The following is a 22,301-nucleotide window of genomic DNA, read 5'->3' as shown; positions in this document are numbered from 1 at the left end:
TCAACCACAGACACTCACCAGCAGATGCTCAACTCACCAGCAGACGCTCACCCGCAGACACTCACCCGCAGACATTCACTCACCCGCAGACTCTCACCCGCAGACATTCACTCACCCGCAGACTCTCACCCGCAGACATTTCTTCTACAAACAGACTTTACACCCAGATCAGCCCAGAGCCAAACTCATCATCTTCAGATGAGAAAGGAGAGCAGACGACAGTCAGAGAGATTCAAGGACAGTTTTTTTTAATGTTAAAAAAATACATAATCTTCCCCTTTCGGGCAAATGAGTAAAATAATTCAACACTTTACCACAGACCACAGACTCAATCCAATTAATATTTTTTCTTTACGAGTCAAAGACTCTCCAGTTTTTATACGATTCCTCCGTTAAATCCTTCACTTTAACACTTTTTGTCCTTCTCAAAGTGTCGGACAGAAGCATAGAATCACATGACATAATTTCACAGGTAGGAAGCACAGATTACAGCAAGGTCTGTCCAGTACAGAAAACCCCCTCCAAAAAACAATATCACAACTAGTGCCCCCCTTGTTAATGTGACGGGATCAAATACCCATCCAGCAGTGCAGGACTCCATTGCAAGCCCTAATTCCACTGAGTACGTGACACACAACACAGAGTTGCAAAAACTAGAATTTACCTTCCCGCCCCAATTTTCTCCCTCCTCTCCTGAAAGGTGCTGTCGTGCTGGAGGGTACCGTAGGTCCCAAGACTATCGGCAACTTGAGGGAGACAATGAAGTCTCTTGACGCAAAGCATGCGAACCAAGTGTTGGCGAACAGCAGGAAGAAATGTGGCAAACACGTCTAACGGGACGGATTCCGTGTAGAACAGGAGAATCAATTCCATCCCTTCCAATTACCCTGTTTTTCATTTTCACTGGTTTTAATTTACGCTGCACCTTGTTATAAAATATTTTCCTTTTCCCCTTTGCATGCAACATCACTTCAATCCTTTAAAAACTCACCCGTACATCTGCTGCTGCACAAGCTTGTTGTAAAGAATGGACAACCTCTCTGAGTAAAGCCTGAGTAAAGCCTCCCGCTGCAGTGTGGGATCGTTACACCTGAGAGAGAGCATATTTTCAGGGTGGGGAGGAGGAAGGGGTGAAAGGTCAAACAATCCCTGAGAGCAACACTTCAGCTTGGCCAAGAAAAACTGGAGGTAAAGCACATTGCAGCTGCAGTGTGAGATTGCAGACACCAGGCAGTGCTATTGTCAGCACTATCTACAGGTTACCAGAGACTGGACAAGTGCCTTTCCTTAATTAAAGCGATAACGAGACACTGTAATAAATAACAGGGAGCGATTCAATTGAAGGGTTTAGATAACATCAGAACCAACAGAATGAAGCTGAACCTTAACAACAACCTAACAGATAGAGGTCTTTACGATTACGAAAGGGTTTGATAGGGTAGACGTAGAGAAGATGTTTCCACTTGTGGGGGAGATCAAAACTAGGGGTCATAAATATAAGATAGTCACTAATAAATCCAATAGGGAATTCAAAAGAAACTTCTTTACCCAGAGAGTGGTTAGAATAGGGAACTCGCTACCACAAGGAGCAGTTGAGGCGAATAGCATAGATGCTTTTAAGGGGAAGCTAGATAAACACAAAGTAGAAAAGAATAGAAGGAAATGTCGATAGGGTTAGATGAAGAGGGGTGGGAGGAGGCTCGTCAGGAGCATAAACACCATCACGGAACAGTTGGGCTGAATGGCCTGTTTCTGTGCTGTACATTCTATGTCATTCTCAAACTGGTACTGGGTGATACCAGGGGTGAGAAACTATATTATGAGGAGAGGCTGAGGGTTCAAATATATAATTCCCTGAAAGTTCAAATGCAGCGAGATAACACCATTAAAAATATAAGTCCAACAGCATTTTGAGTTTATGAGTGCCGTATGCAGTTCTGGGCACCCCATTATAGAAAGGACATTAAAACCATAGGAAAGCAAATGGCATGTTGGCCTTTATTGCAAGGGGTTAAAGTACAAGAGTAAGGAAATCTTACTACAATTGTACAGGGCTTTAGTGAGACCTCACCTGGAGTACTGCGTACAGTTTTGGTCTCCTTATCTTGGAGGTGGTACAGTGAAGGTTCACTAGATTAATTCCTGGGATGAGAGGGTTGTCCTATGAGGAGAGGTTGATTAGAATGGGCCTATACTCTCTGGAGTTTAGAAGAATGAGAGGCGATCTCATTGAAACATATAAGATTATGAGGGGGCTTGACAGGGTGGATGCTGAGAGATTGTTTCCCCTGGCTGGAGAGTCTAGAACTAGAAGGCATAATCGCAGGATAAGGGGTCGGCCATTCAAGACTGAGATGAGGAGGAATTTCCTCATGCAGAGGGTTGTGAATCTTTGGAATTCTCTACTCCAGAGGACTGTGGATGCTGAGTCATTGAATATATTCAAGGCTGAGGTGGATGGATTTTTGGACTCTAAGGGAATCAAGGGATATGGGGATCGGGCAGGAAAGTGGAGTTGAGGTCGAAGATGAGCCATGATCTGATTGAATGGCGGAGCAGCCTCGAGGGGCCGTATGGCCTACTCCTGCTCCTATTTCTTATGTTCATAGAAAATAAACAGCATAAATTCTGGGAAACTACAGCTTGTCGGCAAGATGCGGAATTATTTCCATTGGAGCGGAGAAGGCCAATAAAAGACTTAATGGAGGTTTTTGATAGGATGAACAGGGAAAGACTATTTCCCCTGGTTGGAAAGTCAGTGATGAGGGGTCATTAATTTAAAACTGTCGCTAACAATGAGAAGACAGATGAGGAGAAATTTATTTTGCCACAGGGAGTGGTTGAAGCAGAGACCATTGCATCGTTTAAGGGCAAAACGATAAATATCTGAAGCAGAGTAAGATACAGGGCTATGGGGAGCGAACGGGGCACTGGGAATCGTTCTAGCAAAGAGCTGGAACAGCCATGATGGGCCGAATGGCTTCCTTCCGCACAGTAATCTTCTATGGTTCTACCTACTTTGTGAAGGATAAAGAATTTTTCATTTGTTTCAGTGACAATAGATCTGATGGTGTGTTGACAGCATCATGTCCGACTTTATCACATATCAAATACTACAAAAATATACTTTGTGTGATGTTAGGCAGCAATAAACTGTTTTCTGAGGAAATGTACAGTGGTGTATAGACCAGCAAGATCCCAGATTCAATCTCTGGTTTGATGCTAAGTTAACTGCACTCAGTTGGGTTGGTGGCTCGGGGACATTACCACTAAAAAGAAAAAAGACTTGCATTTATATAGCGCCTTTCACGACCTCGGGACGTCCCAAAGTGCTTTACAGCCAATAAAGTACTTTTTGAAGTTCAGTCACGCGTAGGAAACGCGGCAGCCAATTTGCGCACAGCAAGATCCCACAAACAGCAATGTGATAATGACCAGATAATCTGTTTTCTTTCAGTCGTGTGGGATAAATATTGGCTGGGACACTGCCTGCTCTTCTTCGAATAGTGCTATGGGACCTTTTATGCCTACCTGAGAGGGCAGAAGGGGCCTCATCTGCAAACCGGCATCTCTGACAGTGAAGCACTCCCACATTTACTGCACTGGAGAGTCAGCCTGGGTTTTGTGCTCAAGTCTCTGGAATGGGACTTGAACCCATTGACCTTCTGACTCACGGGCGAGAGTGTTACCCACTAAGCCACAGCTGACAGGAAAAATAAATCAGCCGCAGTTCCTGTTCACCAGGATCCGAAACCTACGTCTTCCTCAAAGCCCGGCCTCATAAACTTTGTAACCCGTGGTGAGGGGACGTGGGTCTGTGGCCGAGATTCACCACACGGGGAGCTTCTGATTTCAAGCAGGCCGCCACGAGGCAATTGGAATTGAAGCTCAGGCACTTTGCAGCAGGAAAACAGAAAAAAACGACAGCCTAGAAAAGACTGTTTGTAATACCAGCGCACGACACTTAACGCATATGACTGGTGTTCCTCTGTCTGCTGACTTTTTTTTTTCCAACAACGTTCACCTGAGGAAGGAGGAAGCCTCCGAAAGCTTGTGAATTTAAAATAAAATTGCTGGACTATAACTTGGTGTTGTAAAATTGTTTACAATGGTCAACCCCAGTCCATCACCGGCATCTCCACATCTTGACTTAATGGAGGCATTAGTACTGTTGCCAACCCTCCAGGATTGCCCTGGAGTCTCCAGGAATTGAAGATTAATCTCCCAGACACTGCTGCGAGCAAAAATCATAGGGGGCATTAAAAAAAAAGTGCGTTTCTCTCATTTTCTTTGAGCATCTTCATTTATTAGTTATAAAAATATTGGAGATGGGAAAATAGCCGTTTGACTAATGGTCAAGAATCGTCCAATCGCGCAACAAAGAGTCTGTTGCTTTCCAATTGGCCGTGGGAAGGTGGGGCGACCTGAGGATGGACGCGTCGGGCGGCCAATGGCGGGAGTGCGGGGGTGGGGCAGTCGGAGGCGGGAGGTCATGTGATGAAATCTCCAGGAATACGTCCAACCAGAGTTGGCGACCGTAGGCGTTAACCAATTCAAAATGAGCCAATTAAATATCTGTATTAAAATGGCAGATAGAGGAACAAAAGGCATCAAGGGGCATGGGGTGGGGGGAGAGAGCGGGAATATGGTATTGAGATAGAGGATCAGCCATGATCATACCGAATGGCGAAGCAGGCTCGAAGGGCCGAATGGCCGACTCCTGCTCCTATTTTCTATGTTTTCTAAGAATGTCAAACAGATGCTTTTAGTGTTGTCCACTGATAGAGAGCGATTCAGAATTGTAAGGGGTTTTGATGAGATAAATTGGGAAAAGTTATTTCCGTGGTCGGTGAGTCGGTAACTAGAGGGAATCAACTCAACAACAACAACAACTTGCATTTACATAGCGCCTTTAAGATAGTAAAACATCTGAAGGTGCTTCACAGGGAGCGTTATCAGACAAAACCGATACCGAGCTGAAGAACGAGATATTAGGACAGGTGACCAAAAGCTTGGTCAAAGAGGTAGGTTTTAAGCATCTTAAAGGAAGAGAGAGAGAGAGAGAGAGAGAGGCAGAGAGGTTTAGGGAGGGAATTCCAGAGCTTAGGGCTTCTGCTGAAGGCACGGCCGCCAATGGCAGAACGAAGGAAATCGGGGGGGGGGGATGCGCAGGAGGCCAGAATTGGGGGAGCGCAGAGATCTCGGAGGGTTGTAGGGCTGGAGGAGGTCACAGAGATAGGGAGGGGGCGAGGCCATGGAGGGATTTGAATACGGAGATAAGAATTTTAAAATCGAGGCGTTGCTGGACTGGGAGTCAATGTAAGCCAGCGAGCGCAGGGGTGAAGGGTGCGCGGGACTTGGCGCGAGTTAGGATAATGGGCAGCAGAGCTTTCAGGATCATCAAAAGAACCAGGAGGGAATGGTTTATACACTCGCAGGCTTGTGAGGGAACCGCGGAAGGTTCCAACAGAAACAGTGGTGGGAGCAGAATCTACATTAGCTTTTAAAAGAAAATGGGTAAATATCCGAGGAAGAAAAATTTCCTCCAGTGCGGTAAAACTCGACAGTTCTTTTCGAACAGCGACCCCTTCTCACTTGCCGTTTCGAAGCAAAAAGCTAAAGAAAACCCCGGAGAATTCGGCTCAGCGCACGGAGGAGCAATTCTCTCGAGGGGCCTAGCGGCAGTGGGGGAAGGGGGGGGGGGGGCCGCACACAGCCCCCCTGAGCTGCTCTAATGAGAACCCACTGCCTTAATCAGTCACTTAAAAGAGAAAGGAAGTCTTGCTCAGATAAAATAATTTCACGCGGATCACAGATTCACAGCCTGGCATTCCAGTTACCTGCTCCTTTCAGGGCAGCTGTCTGAGGAATGAGTGGCCCCGCACATACAGGTAGAAATCACACAGGGGGCCTGGCACAGTGTGACGCACCCCCTGGTCGGTCAGCTCAAGGCAATTTCCAATGACCTGGAAATAAAACCCAAACTTATTTTCTTACATTTAAAGCTGTACAGAATTAAAGCAAATGTTGGTTTGCAAATTAATTTCATTCTTTTCTTTGTTTTCGTCAGTGGAAGTCCAATGAGAACTTCAGAAATGAGCATTTTTAAAATTCTAAAATTGCACAAACCACCACCCTCCCCAACACCACAGGGAGTCCTGAGGGTGGAGAGGGTAACAGTGCACCATTGTGATGGATAGTGCACAGCCCTGGCCAATTTTCATACACATTCACCGTGTTAGCACTCTTGTTTCTCCAATCGTTTAGTCGCCGTTATCATCTTCATTGTTCCCCTCGTCCGACTTCTCCGTCGATTCCTCGTCTTCCTCGGTTGTGTCCTCGTCCTCCTCCTCCTCCTCCATGATGTCCTCAGCAATGATGTCATCCACGTGACACTCCATCAGGCTGCCCTGACTCAGGCAGGTTGCGACGGTGGACCCAGTGCTGCAGTGCTCTGGGCTCGGGTAGAGAACTTTCTGAAGCCCTTTACGCTGCCGGCTGCGTGGGTGAACACAGTGGGTCCCAACGATGTGGGGCTCTGAGGGGGGGGGAGAAGGCAATTCGTCCTTTGAGTATCACGTGAACAGATGGAACCAGGTTACAATGCTGCCCTAACAACAACTTGCATTTGTATAGCGCCTTTAACGTAGTAAAAACGTCCCGAGGGGCTTCGCAGGAGCGATTATCAAGCAGAATTTGACACCGAGCCACATGAGGAGATATTAGGACAGGTGACCAAAAGCTTGGTAGGTTTTAACGAGCATCTTAAAAGAGGAGAGGTAGAGAGGGAATTCCAGAGCTTAGGGCCTAGACAGCCAATGGTTACCAGAACCTGAATTCTAAGGTAGCTCAGAAGGGATGAAGATCTCTCCCTCTCTCTGATGTAGCACACGAGGATTAGTGCTCTGTCCTTCAGCTCTGGGACTGAGACTTCCTTTCAGCGCAGAGCAATGGACTTGGACCCATGGAGCCAAGACAGGAGGACACTGCTCCTCTGTCTTTGGTGATGGAGCAAAAGACCGATGGGAAGAACGTACTCTCCCAGAGGAGATATCTCCTGCTGGTACAGCTGATGTACCCGTCTGAGACACAAGTCAACAGGAGGTGTTAGTTGAGGGATGAATATTGTGCAGGATTCTGGGGTGAACTCCCCTGCTGTTCGAATAGTGGCCGTGGGATCTTTTACGTCCACCTGAGAGGGCAGACGGGGCCTCGGTTTAACGTCTCATCCGAAAGACGGCACCTCCGACAGTGCAGCACTCCCTCGGTACTGCACTGGGAGTGTCAGCCTGGATTCTGTGCTCAAGTCTCTGGAGTGGGGACTCAAACCCACGACCTTCTGACACAGAGGCGAGAGTGATGCCCACCGAGCCACTGCTGACTCTTGGGCCTGAAAACAGGCCGGGAATCACGAACACGTGGGGTCACGGCCTGTGCTGCCAATGCACGCAGAGCCTTGCTGGGGGCAGAAACTCTTCCGAGGGGAGCTGTGTCAGAGGGGGAGGGGCTGAGGGGGAGTACTCCCTATTCTGGGAATTCCAGCGTCCTCCGTAACTCACAGGGACCCGGCATAACCTTGGAGGCCAGTAGGCCGAGCAAGAAGAGGTGTACCAGCCTCTTGGAGTGGGCCTCATGACGTCATAAGAATACAGGGTCATTTTTCTTGATTTATTTAACTGCGGGAGGGGCTCCCCCTTACAACGGGGGCATATGGGGGTGGGGCAGGGGGTGGAAACGCCTGTTACCCCCCCCCCCCACTGGAACCGGCAAGTGGCGCCAGTCTATCTGGGCAAGGCGGGCACCCACGATGTATCGCTGGTGCTCACCGGCCTCGAGTGAACCAACAAACTCTGGAAGAGTCCCAGGACCGCGGCCCGTGGAATTCGGGAGGTGGAGGGGACGATGTTTCCGGAGATTCCCGTCATCGCAATTGCTGCGCCTTTCCAGCATTTCATTTCTCGCGGGTAGGCCCCAGGCAGAGGTGAGCTGCCAAACCATGCCGCAGCAAACAGACGTCTCGGGTTAAATCGCTGCCACCCTGCACTCGTCGGTGACGTGGACCCTGGCAACTGGGCGATGAGGGGGGGGGGGGTCAAAACCATCGAGCCTCTCCGGTTGGCTCAGCGACAGGTTGACTCCCCACGGTCGGTGCTGCGTTAATCAATCTCAGCCCACTAGGCTGTAGGGGTGCAACAACTGGACCCGGTGCCCTTACAATAGGGATTGGAGGTAATCGGCCAGTGGTCCCCACTCTTGGGGACTATCCAGTGGCTTCCTGCTGGTTGTGGATGAGAACAGGATTGGGTGGTGTGATGACTCCTCACCACACCATCCCCACCACCACCCCCCCAAGTTCAATGATCTTTTGACACTTGCCGTCAAGGCCCTACTAGGGTGAGATACTTGGGGGGGGGGGGCCTTGGAGCCAACAGAAATATAACCTAGCAAGGAGTCAACATGTCCGGCTGGGGAGAGAAACACTGCAAAAGAACAAAATGGAGAAACCATCTCACGAGGCCGGGCAGGTGGGCTGACCTTTGCGGTTGTAGCAGTCCTCAGCGTAGCAACTGTGAGGTCTCGGAGTGCGAGGACCCAGCCCCTTCTTCGGTGGGAGGATGCGTGTGGGAGTCACCCGGCTGTAGCAGATATAGCACGGAGCAGGCAAACCCATCTGTCCGAATCCCCTAAACGAGAAAAGGAAGCGCAGTGAAAACTTTGCAATCCGCCAAAGACATCGAAATGGGACGGAGCTTCAGTGGGTCAGTCAGTACAGGAGGCACTCCACGGGTCAGTGCCTGTCGGTGATGGTACAGGAGGGGCTCCATGGGTTGGTGATGGTAAAGGAGGGACTCTACGGGTTGGTGATGGTAAAGGAGGGGCTCCATGGGTTGGTGATGGTAAAGGAGGGGCTCCATGGGTTGGTGATGGTACAGGAGGGACTCTACGGGTCGGTGATGGTACAGGAGGGGCTCCATGGGTTGGTGATGGTACAGGAGGGACTCTATGGGTTGGTGCTGGTACAGGAGGGACTCTATAGGTTGGTGATGGTACAGGAGGGACTCTATGGTTTGTTAATGGTACAAGAGGGACTCTATGGTTTGGTAATGGTACAGGAGGGACTCTATGGTTTGGTAATGGTACAGGAGGGGCTCCATGGGTTGGTGATGGTACAGGAGGGACTCTATGGGTTGGTGATGGTACAGGAGGGACTCTATGGGTTGGTGATGGTACAGGAGGGGCTGTACAGGTTGGTGATGGTACAGGAGGGTCTCTATAGGTTGGTGATGGTGCAGGAGGGGCTCTATGGTTTGGTAATGGTAAAGGAGGGGCTGTACAGGTTGGTGATGGTACAGGAGGGTCTCTATAGGTTGGTGATGGTACAGGAGGGACTCTATGGGTTGGTGGTGGTGCAGGAGGGACTCTACGGGTCACTACCTGTCAGCGATGGTACACAAGCTCCATGTGTGTCTCTCAGATGCTACAAAGGACGTCACCCATGGAATTACCTCTCCCTTCACATTATTTTCTGAATCATTCTGACGACTGACGCTCCCACCCACATTACCCAAAGTTGTTGCCACACTCCTGGCAGTGGAATTCAGCGTAGCCCCACATTTTGTCAGCTGGCACTGGGTCATATTTCTTCTTGCACCTCCGACACCTCGAGACCTGCTCAGAGACAGAGATCCCACGTCATCAGACTCAATTCGCAACTACAATACATATCATGCAGCACACAAGATGGACCCGCAATTCCGCAATAGGGGAATCTCTGGTCCATAAGCTCCCACCCCGTTTCCCACCCTGCTACAGGCAATATGGCCAGTGGTGGCACCGGGAACCTCAGACAATCTGAGTGCATGGATTTGGTGTGGGGGCTCACACTTTAAGTCCAACCACAGGTGCTGCATTGATTCCCCCATTTACTGGTGCCCTCCGCTAAATCCCCCATTTACTGGTGTCCTCCCCCAATTCCCACATTTGCTGTGCCCTCCCTTAATTCCCCCATTGATGTGCCCTCTCCAATTCCTCCATTTACGGGTGCCCTCTCCTATTCCATTTACTGATGCCCTTCCCTTAATTCCCCCATTTGTTGATGCGCTCCCCCAATTCCCCCATTTACGTGCTCTCTTCCCCCCTTTTACTGGTGCTCTCTCCCAATTTCCCCTATTTACTCATGCCCTCCCCTAATTCCTCCATTTACTTGTTCCCTCCCCCATTTCCCCTTTAGTGTTGCCCTCCAATTTCCCCCATTTAATGGAACTCTCCCCAATTCCCCCCTTTAACGGTGCTCTCTCCCAATTCCCCCATTTACTGGTGCTGTCCCCAATTCCCCAATTTACTGGTGCTCTCCCAATATTCCCCATTTACTTGTTCGCTCCCTCATTTCCCCTTTAGTGTTGCCCTCCATTTTCCCCCATTTAATGGAACCATCCCCAATTCCCCCATTTACTGGTGCTCTGTCCCAATTCTTCAATTTACAGGTGCCCTCCCCTAATTCCCCCGACAGGGTTAACTGAAGAAATGGCCTTCAGGTAAAACATCTACATTGTTGACTATTCCATGAGTTTCTCCCCTCCAGTGACGGAGGCACTGGCTCACGGTCATCGTCTATATTGTGTGAACCCAGGCAGCGTGGGCAGGCTGCGGGGATGGACATCACTGTCCAGATCTCTCCCCCTCGGCCAACTCTCCAGCGCGGGCCGCAGGATGGTGATCAGAAGCAGCAATGCTGGGTGATTTCGCACCCCCTCGCAACCCGGGAATGCCAAGGCCAGTTTGTAGCGACCTCTATTGCCACCCTGGCTGAGGTTGAAGGTCAAAGGTCAAACCTGAGACCTCCCCAGTCTGCATGGGTCAGTTTTTGTATCATGTGACTCATTTGCCGACTGGACTCAGTAGGGAGGCCCATCCACTGAAACCTTCTCTCAGAACTTTCCGAAACAGACGCAAGGCAATCAGGTTCCTCCTACCTGTTTTCTCTCAGGTACCCTTCTCCACCAGTAGCTATCGCACTGCTTGCAAGCAAACAATTTCTCCTCCCATGGAATCAGCTTCGCATTGGCCAGGTTAAACAGTTGCAAATTCTTCTCCGTCAACTCTAACGCTATTTTCTTGGGGTAATGGAGAGGGATGTAAAACAGAAAGATCTCAGAAAGTCCCATTTCCCAGCGGCTGTGAGCCAGTTCCTCGCCCGCCCCTTCCCTTCCCCCATTCTCCTCACCTCAAGGCCTTCTTGCCCGTCCCCCTGATGGACTTGGCCAGTGGAATGACCCCACCACCGCTGTCAGTTCTCGCAGGAGGGCACTCTCTCGCAGTGGGATTAGTCTGGCAATCTCGCTGGCAATTTACCTTCCTCGCTCCACCGACAAGGTGCCCAGTCAAGAGCCCATTACCACAGAAAGTCGCCTAACCCCAACAGCGGTCCAGACTGGGGGTTGAAACTTGGGCCTGCTGAATGGGATTTCACGCACTTTATTTTTTCCTCCGCCCATCTCTGCGGTCGCTCCCGTCCCCCATGGCTATCACTCTTTAATTTCTATTATTTGATCTCCACATACTGACCCAAGTAAGTAAGGTGAGTGCCCTACAATACCGCCAACGCCACTGAGGGCAGGCGAGAACGGTCGCTGAGCGAGACGAGTCTCTCTCTCCCTAATTTTCCCTCCATCCCCCTGGGAAAAGCACCCGGCCTTCGCTCAGGGCCGCTCAGAGACATCCAGGGTTGGGAAAAACTCACCACAGGGTCGAAATTCCACTGAGCGCTGCTCTCAGTGCACTGGTCAACGCACTTGCGTAAAATTCCAAGCGCACTATTTTACAAAGTCGCTAACCTGAGGTGCACAAGCCCATTTCTTTGACAGCACCTCCCAGAACCGAGACCTCCACCACCTAGAAGGACAAGGGCAGAGATGCACAGGAACACCATCACCTCCGAGTTCCCCTCTGAGTCGCACACCATCCCGACTTGGACATATATCGGCCGTTCCTTCATCGTCGCTGGGTCAAAATCCTGGAACTACCTAACGGCACTGTGGGAGCGCCTTCACCACATGGACTGCAGCGGTTCAAGAAGAAGGCCCACCACCACCTTCTCAAGGGGCCAACTAGGGATGGGCAATAAATGCCGGCCTTACCAGCGATGCACACATCCCGGGAATGAATTTTTAAAAAATCTACGTGCTGAAAACAGCGGTCAGTGAAGATTCACCCACCCTCCTGGGAAAGAACTGTGAGCAGGAAATGAACTCCTACATCTCCAAATTAGAGAGTGACCATTGGGAGTCCAGCAAGATGGGAAGAATACGGAGATGCTCCCTGCCAGTCTAGGGGTGTGTGCGATGAGAAAATGCGTCTCAACTGGTAGTTGGTCAGATGGGAGAGACACATGCCGATGATATTCCATAGCCGCACTACCATGAACTCACTGAACAGCTTAGCCGGGAACTAACCAAATAAACCCCACAAACTCAGCCAGTGGACTTGGGCAACACTCATCACTGGAACCCCGCCTATGTGAAGGCAGCGGTCAATAAACAGCCACTACGCCGTCTGTAACACCCAGCACCCCATCGTGTCGGCTGAGCTCTTTACCTTAATGTCGGCATCGTCCTTAATTGTCGCTTTCGCACTCTGAAACAAGAGGAGATTTGATCAGCCGTCATTAGCCAGCGGTAAAAGGTGCTATGGGCAGGTGCTTTACAGCCAGCGCCACCTGGTGTAGAAACCAGCCGCCTGCACTTGGGCCTTTGCCAAGGGTTGCCAACTCTGGTTGGACGTATTCCTGGAGGTTTGACCCGCTGCCTCTTGCGTCCCGCCCCCACAATCCCGCCATTGGTCGCCCAACACGTCCATCCTCACGGCACCCCTCCTTCCCACGGCCAATCGGAACTCGAACAGACTCTTCATTACCCGAATGGATGATTCTTGACTCTCAGTCAAACAGCCTTTTTCCCCCCATCTCTAATATTTTTATAACTAATAAACAAAAGTGTTCAAAGAAAATGTTTTTAAAAACACGATGGGCGCCAAATTGGGCCGTGCAGTGCCCGTTGTTTCGGTGCTACGCAGACTCTTCCACATCCAAGATGGCACCTTGGTATAGGAGTTAGTGCAGGCACAGATAACGAACGCTGGAATCATGTAAAATAGGGAGAAAATGGCTTCCATCAGTGTGCAACGCTGATTTAAAGTGGTAGACGCCATTTTGGGACTTAACGCTCAAATCAACGCACAGTCTTAACCCCGACCGTCTGAACGTGTCTCTAGAGTGCCTGGAGGACCCCCCACCAGCGCTATTTAAAGGGACCATGCAAGATTTACAGGTGGCTGGATTATTGCTTCTGGCTGCCGAGACATTTGTAACCGTTTTTGGAGGTCTCCTAGACTTGAATACTAGGACGCGGGGACATGGCCTAACATTGAGAGCCAGGACGTGCAGGAGTGAAGTTAGGAAATGCTTCTACACGCAAAGGGTGGGAGACGTTTGGAACGCTCTTCTGCAGACGGCTGTTGATCCTAGCTCACTTGTGAATGTTAAATCAGAGATTTATAGATTTCTGTGAACCAAGGGTACTAAGGGATATGGGGCTAAGGCAGATATATGGAATTAAGTCACAGGTCCACCATGATCTCATTGAATGGTGGAACAGGCTTGAGGGGCTAAATGAGGGGCTGCTTCCTGATATGCACCACCTTCTCCTGCAAGAAAGCGGGACACGTGTCTGGGTGATGTTCCTGTCATGGTTGAATAGCTGCCAGTATGTGTGGCCTGTGAGTTGTGGGAGGGCAGCTTGCAACAGTGGTAATGTGTAAGGGTGAGAGGAAGCATCTGATTGGAAGAGTTGAGTACTGATGGAAAGAGTTTATTGGTATGTGGGGGATGGGGTGTAGTGCATGGTGCAGTTAGTGGGAGACGCCACTTGACAGTTGACCTCACTCACCTTGACCACTTGTGTCAAAGCAATGAACTTCTTCCTGCACTGCATCCATGTTCATGATGCTGTGCGCCTGGCATTGACTTCATCCCCCGCTGCCTCTCACTGCTTTTTGGATATATGTCTGGAGGGCCTCTTGCCCCCCCTCACCCCCCGCGGATATAGGATGTCCCTCCTTCTGTCTACCTCTTGCACCAAGGTCTCCAGTGCATCAGCAGAGAACCTTGGTGCACGCACTCTCGCAGGCCTGGTACCAACTCAGATCGGCAGATTGGTGAGGTCTGGCGTGCAGATTGGAGGATGTGGGATTTAGTAGTGCGCAACCTTTATTCAATGTTTTAACATAACTCATAAACATAGGGATGGGACCTGCATCTGTGTTTTACATGTGCGATGACTGATCTCCGTTCAGACTCCGTGCAGACAGTGGACTGTTATTTTCAGCAAATAAAAGGTTCCGGATACCTTTAAGAGATTTCTAAGAAACATCCTCCCTTTAAGAGATGGAGCGCCCTCTGGTGGTGGAAAGTGCGAATTGCATTGATTCCACATGCAAGACCTGGACAGGAACTCTGATTACAGGTGAGTCCTGGGGCCGGCCGAAACTCGCGTCCTGCCTGCGCAGGGGTCATTGGGCGCGGGGTAATCACACATCACGCTACCTACGCCCAAAAACGGCCCTTATCTAACTTTTCCCCCCATTTTTTTGAACGCCCCGATGATTTTTCTCCGTCAGCGGTGTCCTGGAGATAGAGTCTTTAATTCCTGGAGACTCCAGGACAATCGTGGAGGGTTGGCAAACCCTATCTCTGACAATCCCGCTCTCGAGTCAACTGTTAAGAGACACACTAGGACGGCCGCTTCTCTCTCTCTCAGGTCCTGCAGGCACTTATTGGGCTCGGGTTTACGGCCTATCCCATGGATAGCAGCGGTAAGTCGCTCTGTGCGCACCTTCCGTTTATAGGCTGTTCACAGGAACAGTGGGCGCAGCATCCCCCCCCCCTCCCCTTGTAAGCTGCTCTTTCTCCAATCCAACTGCTGTTGACTGAGTAAGCAATAACCTGGCACTGAGCAACTGTCCTCACGAGCAGGGCCTGTACTTAATTAGAGGTTCAGTGTCTCTCAGTCACTGGGCCCCTTCACAACACAAGAACATCCAATGTCAGGAGTAAGGAAAAGGTCCTTCATAACCCAGCCCAAGTCCTGTAACTCTTCCAATCCGGTTACGACAGACCCGAAGAGCTACCATGTTTCAAATTATAAGAATCTCTACACTCTGTATTTTTCAAAGGAAATGTGTGGCAACACCGAGATTTTAACAATTTTAAAATGGCACATGTGACTTCATTCTGGGAAAGAACCCACAGCCCTGCCTGATATGCAAGAGCCTGGTTCAAAAGGAATGGTTCACTTCTGGTTACTTAGATTGCTTTGTATTGGAGCTCACCCAGAGAATGGCGATAATTAGCACTGATAATTAGCTCTCCACTGCCTCTACTTACAGTCTATTGCAGTTGCCTCAGACGTCTGAAAGGCTGGTTGCAAACTTGCCTGTTGTCCCACTGGACCTAATGACCATTTCCTTGCTTGGACCTAATGGCCATTTCTTTGCATGGATCTAATGGCCTTTTCCTTGCTTGGACCTAATGACCATTTCCTTGCTTGGACCTAATGGCCTTTTCCTTGCTTGGACCTAATGGCCATTTCCTGCTCCCAAAAACTCGAAACCCACCTTATTCTTTGCTTTCTTTTCTTCAGCTCGGAGCATCTCAATAACACCCTGTGGAAAGAACCGGAATCAGGAGCTTAGCCTCAACCAGTGACAGATGCCTACACAACACCGACCGTTGTAATTAATGCCAGGTGGCACAGCCGCGTGAAGTCGGGAGGGTAACCTGTCGCGTTATTCACCCACACCCTCCACCGACTGATCACTTTGCCTCGCCACCTCTCTCCTTGCCATCAACAGCCTCCTAACCGCGCAGATCCTTGACAATGCCTTCGATCTTCCTGCTATCATTCATGCTGGAATGTAGAACTTGCTACCACATGGAGTAGTAGAGCAGAATAGCTTAGATGCCTTTAAGGGGAAGCTAGATAAGTACATGAGGGAGAAAGGAATAGAAGGATCTGCAGGTAGGGTTCGACAAAGTAGGGAGGGAGGAGGCTCGTGTGGAGCATAAACACCAGCATGGACCAGTTGGGCCGAATGGCCTGCTTCTGTGCTGCACATTCTATATTATTCTATGTAAAGGACCATGTGTCCCTTATCTGTTAATCCACATCTTCTATATGACGTGATCTTTGCCCCAGTCAAGCTCCCTCTGAAGTGTTGCTCAGTAGCAAAGGGAAAGCGGGCACCATGCTAGGGAATAGTCTCGAGGGAACTGATAAAATAAATACAAGTTTGTGCGGATCGACTGGGAGCTGCTTTCTATTCTTCATTTCCGCACCCCCCCACCCCCCCCCCAATTTCTTCCCCTTTCCTCCTTTTCCTCTGAAGGCCAAGAGTTGGATCCACCGGCACCATCAGCCCTCTGGTACTTCACCTCAGTGGTCATTTTCCACGAGGGAGCCAAGACCGTGCATTCCAGCAGGACGTTTTACCACGGGGAGGGTGTTGTCACAACCGTGCCCGACCCAGCCCTCTCCTGACGTACACACACAGTGATCAAGAGCTGGATCCCGGGCTGGTTCTTCCCCCTCCCTAAACCTGGGAGCATGAAGGCTCTCCAAATCTGGCACACCCAACTGCTATTAACATAGATCAACATAGAAGTCTGGGGAGGGAGAGGGGAGGAGACGTCTGGTCTGTGTGTCTCAGTAACACATGGGCCGGTGCGTTTACTGATTTTTGTGACGCCAACTGCTGTTTTCCGGGCCTTGGAAAGAAGACCACACCAGGGCGACTTGGCTATTCCCTTCCTGCTATGTCAACCACCATTCCCTTGTTGGCACGCTGGCACAAGACTCGTTCATGCCCACGGGTTCTCCACACAGTGAGCTCCAGATCTCCGCCACGCCGTTAAACAGAGGCAGTCAGGACAAGTCAGGCACTTTCTAAAGGGCAGCAAGCAGGGGAGCTCCTGGTAACGAGGGATACGGCACCTTTGGCCCAGGGCTGGTTGTCCATTCCCAGCGAAGGTGATCACCACGGACAAACTGCAAGCGTGCCAATATAGAGAAACCAAAATGCCTTTTCCAAAGCCATAATTCTTCAGCAGGAGGTTGGGACGCACTGGGCTCATCTCTACTCACCACCTGCCTCAGATGGTCCCCCAGGTAAAGAACTCACCTTCACGCATTCTGATAGTTTGATTGACAGAAAACGCCATTTACCTGCATGACTGGGTCCGTCTCTATCTCTCTCCTGTCGTCAGCATCTAGATCTTAAAGAGATAAAATGAAGACCTCCTTTAATCTCCATTCCTCAAAGATTTCCCAATTCCTTTTCCCCTCTGGGTGTTCCTCCAGCTGTGTCCCAGTGGGTAGTATCCTCTCCTTCAAGCCCCACTCCAGTCACTTCTAGGCTGATACTCCCGGTGCCGCAGGGAGGGAGTGCTGCACTGTTGGAGGCACTGTCTTTCAGATACGGTGTTAAACCGAGGCCCTGTCTGCCCTCTCAGATGAACGTAAACCATCCCGTGGCACTATTTTGAAGAAGAGCCGGGGAGTTCTCCACGGTGACCTGGTCGATATTTATCCCTCAACCAACAGCACTAAAAACAGATTACCTGGTCATTATGACATTGCTGTTTGTGGGATCTTGCTGTGCCTAAATTGGCTGCTGTGTTTCCTACATTACAACAGTGACCACACTTTGAAAAAATACTTAATTGGCTGTTTGGGACGTCCTGAGGTCATGAAAGGCACCAAATAAATACAAGTTCTTTCTTTTATATCATTCCCTTCAGACAAGAGATGCTAACAGTAAGAATAACAAGACCGCCCTCCCCCACCTGTCACCCCCCCGCCCCCTCCCCCTCTCCCCCACCTCCCTCCACCATTGCTGTGGATTGATGGAAGCCTTCGTTTTGTCCCTCTATTTTCTCCTCTCCTGAAATCAGTGACACTTTGCCATGGTTACCATCCCAGAATCTCACCCAAGTGTCCATTCTTCACATCTAAGCTTAATTTCGGAGTGTCAGCACTTTATTGGATAGCAGGGAACCAGGCCATTCAGCCCATCCAGTCTGTGTTGGTCTTTACTCTCCATGTCAGCAGTCATCCTAATCCCATGCCCCCGCCTTGGTTCCCATATCCCCATATTCCCCCTTTCCTTCGCCCCTTACCGAACCTACTCTTAAACGTCAACGCTCTCTGCTTCAACCACTAACTCCGGCAGAGCACTCCGCGGTCTCACCAGTCCTCTGTGTAAAAAGGTTCTCTGTGCCCCTTCGTTCCAGACCTCCTCGCTCGATCGCTAGGACCAGTCTCTTTCTATCTACTGTGTCCCATCCCTTCATAATATTAAACACCTCTGTCAAATCACCCCGTAAGTTTCACTGTTCTAATGAAAACTTCCTCAATTTTTAAAGTCTTTCTTTGTATTTCTTCATACTGGGCCACATCCCAGTGAACCTGTGCTGTACCTTCTCTATTGCTTCCACATACTTCCCATTGGAGCCCAGAACTGCACACAGTACTCCACACCCCATCTTGACTTTTATATTCTGTACCTCTTGCCATAAAACCCAAATTCCGTTTGCTTTTTTAAAGGCCTGATCCACTTGATGTGCTGCTTTTAATGTCTTGTGAACCTGAACCCCCAAATCCTTCTGCTTCTTCACATCACCCAGCCTTCCCCCAGTCCAAAGTAGAATGAATACTTTTTCTTTTCAAACCAAAATGTAGAACTTGCATTTATATAGCGCCTTTAACGTCGTAAAACATCCCAAGACGCTTCACAGGAGCGATTATCAAACAAAATTTGACACCGAGCCACATAAGGAGATGTTAGGACAGGTGACCAAAAGCTTGGTCAAAGAGGTAGGTTTTAAGGAGGGTCTTAAAGGTAGAGAGAGAGGCGGAGAGGTTTAGGAACCAGGCAGCTAAAGGTACGGACGCCAATGGTGGAGCGATTAAACCCGGGGATGGGCAAGAGGCCAGAATTGGAGGACCGCAGAGATCTCGGAGGGTTGTAGGGCTGGAGGAGGTTACAGAGAGAGGGAGGGATTTCAAAAAAAGGATGAGAATTTTAAAATCGAGGCGTTGCCGGACCAGGAGACATTGAGGGTCAGCGAGCACAGGGGCGATGGGTGAACGAGCACAGGGGTAATGGGTGAACGGGACTTGGTGTGAGTTAGGATACGGGCAGCAAAGTTTTGGATGAGCTCAAGGTTACGGAGGGCAGAAGATGGGAGGCCGGTCAGGAGAGTATTGGAATAGTGTACCACCTCTGCAAATTTGGACCCCACTCCCTCTAGCCCTATATCCAAATCATTGAGGTAAACAGCGAACAGAAGCCGTCCCAGAACAGAACCCTGTGAGCCACTGCCACCCACTTCCAGCCACTCTGAGAAACTGCCCTTCCCTCCTACTCCCTGTTTCCCTGTGGCTCGGTGGGTAGCATTCTTCACCTGAGTCAAAAGATCGTGGGCTCGAGTTCCACTCCAGGAACTTCAGCACAAAATCCAGGCTGACATTCCAGTGCAGTACAGCGAGAGTGCTGCACTGTCGGCGGTGCCCTCTTTCGGATGAGATGTTAAACCGAGGCCCCATCTGCCCTCTCAGGTGGAAATAAAAGATCCCATGGCACTATTTCAAAGACGAGCAGGGGAATTCTCCTGGCCAAAATTTATCTCTCAACCAACACCACTAAAACAGATTATCTGGCCATTATCACATTGCTGTTTGTGGGATCTTGCTGTGCGCAAATTGACTGCCGCGTTTCCTACATTACAACAGTGACTACACTTCAAAAGTACTTCACTGGCTGTAAAGCGCTTTGTGATATCCTGAGGTCATGAAAGGGCTATATTAATGCAAGTTCTTTCTTTCGAACCAGTTTTTAATCCAATTTGCTACCCTCCCCCTAATTCCACACCCCCTAATCTTCTCCAAGCTGTGTGGGACCTTGTCAAGGCTTTTCTGACAGTCGAAGTACATCACATCCACTGCATTTCACCATCCACCATATCCGTCACCTCCTCAAAGAACTCCACCAAGGGCGGGCAGTGTCACTGTTGACCCTGATCCTGTTTTCACCAACATCCACCGTACGGCACTGGACAGCAATCGGGAGTGGGCACCGAGAAAGGAGACGTTAGGACAGGTGACCAAAAGCTTGGTCAAAGAGGTAGGTTTTAAGGAGGGTCTTAAAGGAGCAGAGAGAGGCGGAGATATTTATAGTATCATAATAGGTACAACACAGGAGGCCGTTCAGCCCATCATGCCTGTGCCGGCTATTTGACAGAGCTATCCAATTAGTCCCATTCCCCTCCACTTTCCCCATAGCCCTGTCAATTTTTATCCAATTCCCTTTTGAAAGTTACTATTGAATCTGCTTCCACCGCCCTTTCAGGCAGCGCATTCCAGATCATAACAACTCGCTGCGTAAAAAAATGTTTCCTCTTGTCACCTCTGGCTCTTTTGCTGATTACCATAAATCTGCGTCCTCTGGTTACCCACCTGTCTGCCACTGGAAACAGTTTCTCATTATTTACTCTGTCAAAACCATTCATGATTTTGAACACCTCTATCAAATCTTCCCTTAACCTTCTCTGTTCTAAGGAGAATAACCCCAGCTTCTCCGGTCTCTCTTTGTAACTGAAGTCCCTCATCCCTGGTACCATTCTTGTACATCTCCTCTGCACCCTCTCCAAGGTCTTCATATCCTTCATAAAGTGGGGTGCCCAGAATTGAACACAATACACCAGCTGAAGCCTAACCAGTGTTTTATAAAAGTTTAGCATAACTTCCTTGCTTTTGTACTCTATGCCTCTATTAATAAAGCCAAGGATCCCATATGCTTTTTTAACAGCCTTCTCAACTTGTTCTGCCACCATCAAAGATTTGTGTATGTGCACCCCCAGGTCTCTTTGTTCCTGCGCCCCCTTTAAAATTGTACCATTTAGTTTATATTGCATCTCCTCATTCTTCTTACCAAAATGCATCACTTCACACTTTCTCTGCATTAAATTTCATCTGCCATGTGTCTGCCCATTTCACCAGTCTGTGTCCTCCTGAAGTCTGTTACTATCCTCCACATTGTTTTCTACATTTCTGAGTTTGGTGTTATCTGCAAACTTTGAAATTATACCCTCCATACCTAAGTCCAGGTCATTAATATATATCAAAAAGAGCAGTGGTCCTAATACTGACCCCTGGGGAACACCACTGAATACTTCCCTCCAGTCTAAAAAAATGTTCACCACTACTCTCTGCTTTCTGTTCCTTAGCCATTTTTATATCCACGCTGCCGCTGTGCCTTTAATCCCATGGGCTTTAATTTTGCTAACAAGTCTATTATGTGGTACTTTATCAAATGCCTTTTGAAAGTCCATATACACAACATCAACCGCACTACCCTCATCAACCCTCTCCTTTAGGGGGAGGGAATTCCAGAGCTTGGAGCCCCGTACAGCTGAAGGTACGGCCGCCAATGGTGGGGCGAAGCAAGCGGGGGATGGTTAAGGGTCCGGAGTTGGAGGAACGCAGAGATCTCGGAGGGTCATAGGGCAGGAGGAGGTTACAGAGATAAGGAGGGGAGATGTTACGGAGGGATTCGAACAGGAGGATGAGAATTTTAAAATGGGAAATTTATAAATGGGAGAAAGTTTGTAAACCTTGTAACAATTTTTACCAGCATATTGATACAGGTGAGGCTGAGGGAAGTCGCTTACCACCAGATTCCTGGTCTGTAATCATTAGGACAATGTGTTTGGTCACCAGCTGGTAATTGTTGTGGTATCTTCTCATCAACAGCACCGCCAGTTCCAAGGACAAGTTGCCCTGAAACATCTCTCGCAACCTCCTGACGCTCTTCTCCAGCTGTGAAAACGATGTTTGAAGAGGGCGGGGAGGGAAGTAGACAAGGAAAGAGGAATAACAAAAAAAAGGGCACAATTAGCACAGAGACGGTCAGTGCTCGCTGGAACTGTTCAAGCCCAGACAGACCCACCCCCCACCCCGTTACAGAAATTCATCTCAATTCCCCCAAGTAATCTAAATAATTGATCACCATGATTTTTTCTTGCAGCTCCCGTTGGGCCATGTTAGGATTAAAAAGCAAATACAATAAAAGAAATTTAAAATCTCTAAAACGGCCTCAGAGTTATTCTGCACCGTTTTTTCTTCCTCTTTCTGTCCAGAAAACGCAATTTCCTGAATGTATTTTTTTTACTTTCAGTTTCGTTGCATTTT

At 49.3% G+C, this 22,301-nt stretch overlaps 1 protein-coding gene across 1 annotated transcript; it reads right to left on the bottom strand.

Annotated features, from left to right (window-relative positions):
• Positions 1-231: 231 nt before the first annotated feature.
• LOC137304435 (shiftless antiviral inhibitor of ribosomal frameshifting protein homolog) lies at positions 232-22,247 on the bottom strand. The gene is made up of 9 exons (XM_067973028.1): positions 22,120-22,247; positions 21,782-21,929; positions 17,277-17,326; positions 15,670-15,717; positions 12,595-12,633; positions 10,974-11,114; positions 9,566-9,669; positions 8,536-8,684; positions 232-6,538 (listed from the first exon to the last, which is right to left on the bottom strand). Exons 1-9 carry the CDS (start codon positions 22,150-22,152, stop codon positions 6,264-6,266), a joined length of 987 nt encoding a protein of 328 aa, XP_067829129.1. The 5' UTR covers positions 22,153-22,247; the 3' UTR covers positions 232-6,263.
• Positions 22,248-22,301: the final 54 nt, after the last annotated feature.

This window comes from Heptranchias perlo, chromosome 37 (genome assembly GCF_035084215.1).
Source record: "Heptranchias perlo isolate sHepPer1 chromosome 37, sHepPer1.hap1, whole genome shotgun sequence".
NCBI classification, from domain to species: domain Eukaryota; kingdom Metazoa; phylum Chordata; class Chondrichthyes; order Hexanchiformes; family Hexanchidae; genus Heptranchias; species Heptranchias perlo.
Note: the sequence above shows the minus strand (reverse complement) of the source record. Positions and strands in the feature narration are given on the sequence as shown.

Coding starts and splice junctions, on each gene's coding strand:
- LOC137304435 (XM_067973028.1), bottom strand. CDS start 22,152: ATGGCCCAACGGGAGCTGCAAGAAAAAATCATG. Junction 9,670..10,973: donor GGGTACCTGAGAGAAAACAG/GTAGGAGGAACC, acceptor GTCTCTGAGCAG/GTCTCGAGGTGTCGGAGGTG. Junction 8,685..9,565: donor GAGTGTGGCAACAACTTTGG/GTAATGTGGGTG, acceptor TTTCTCGTTTAG/GGGATTCGGACAGATGGGTT.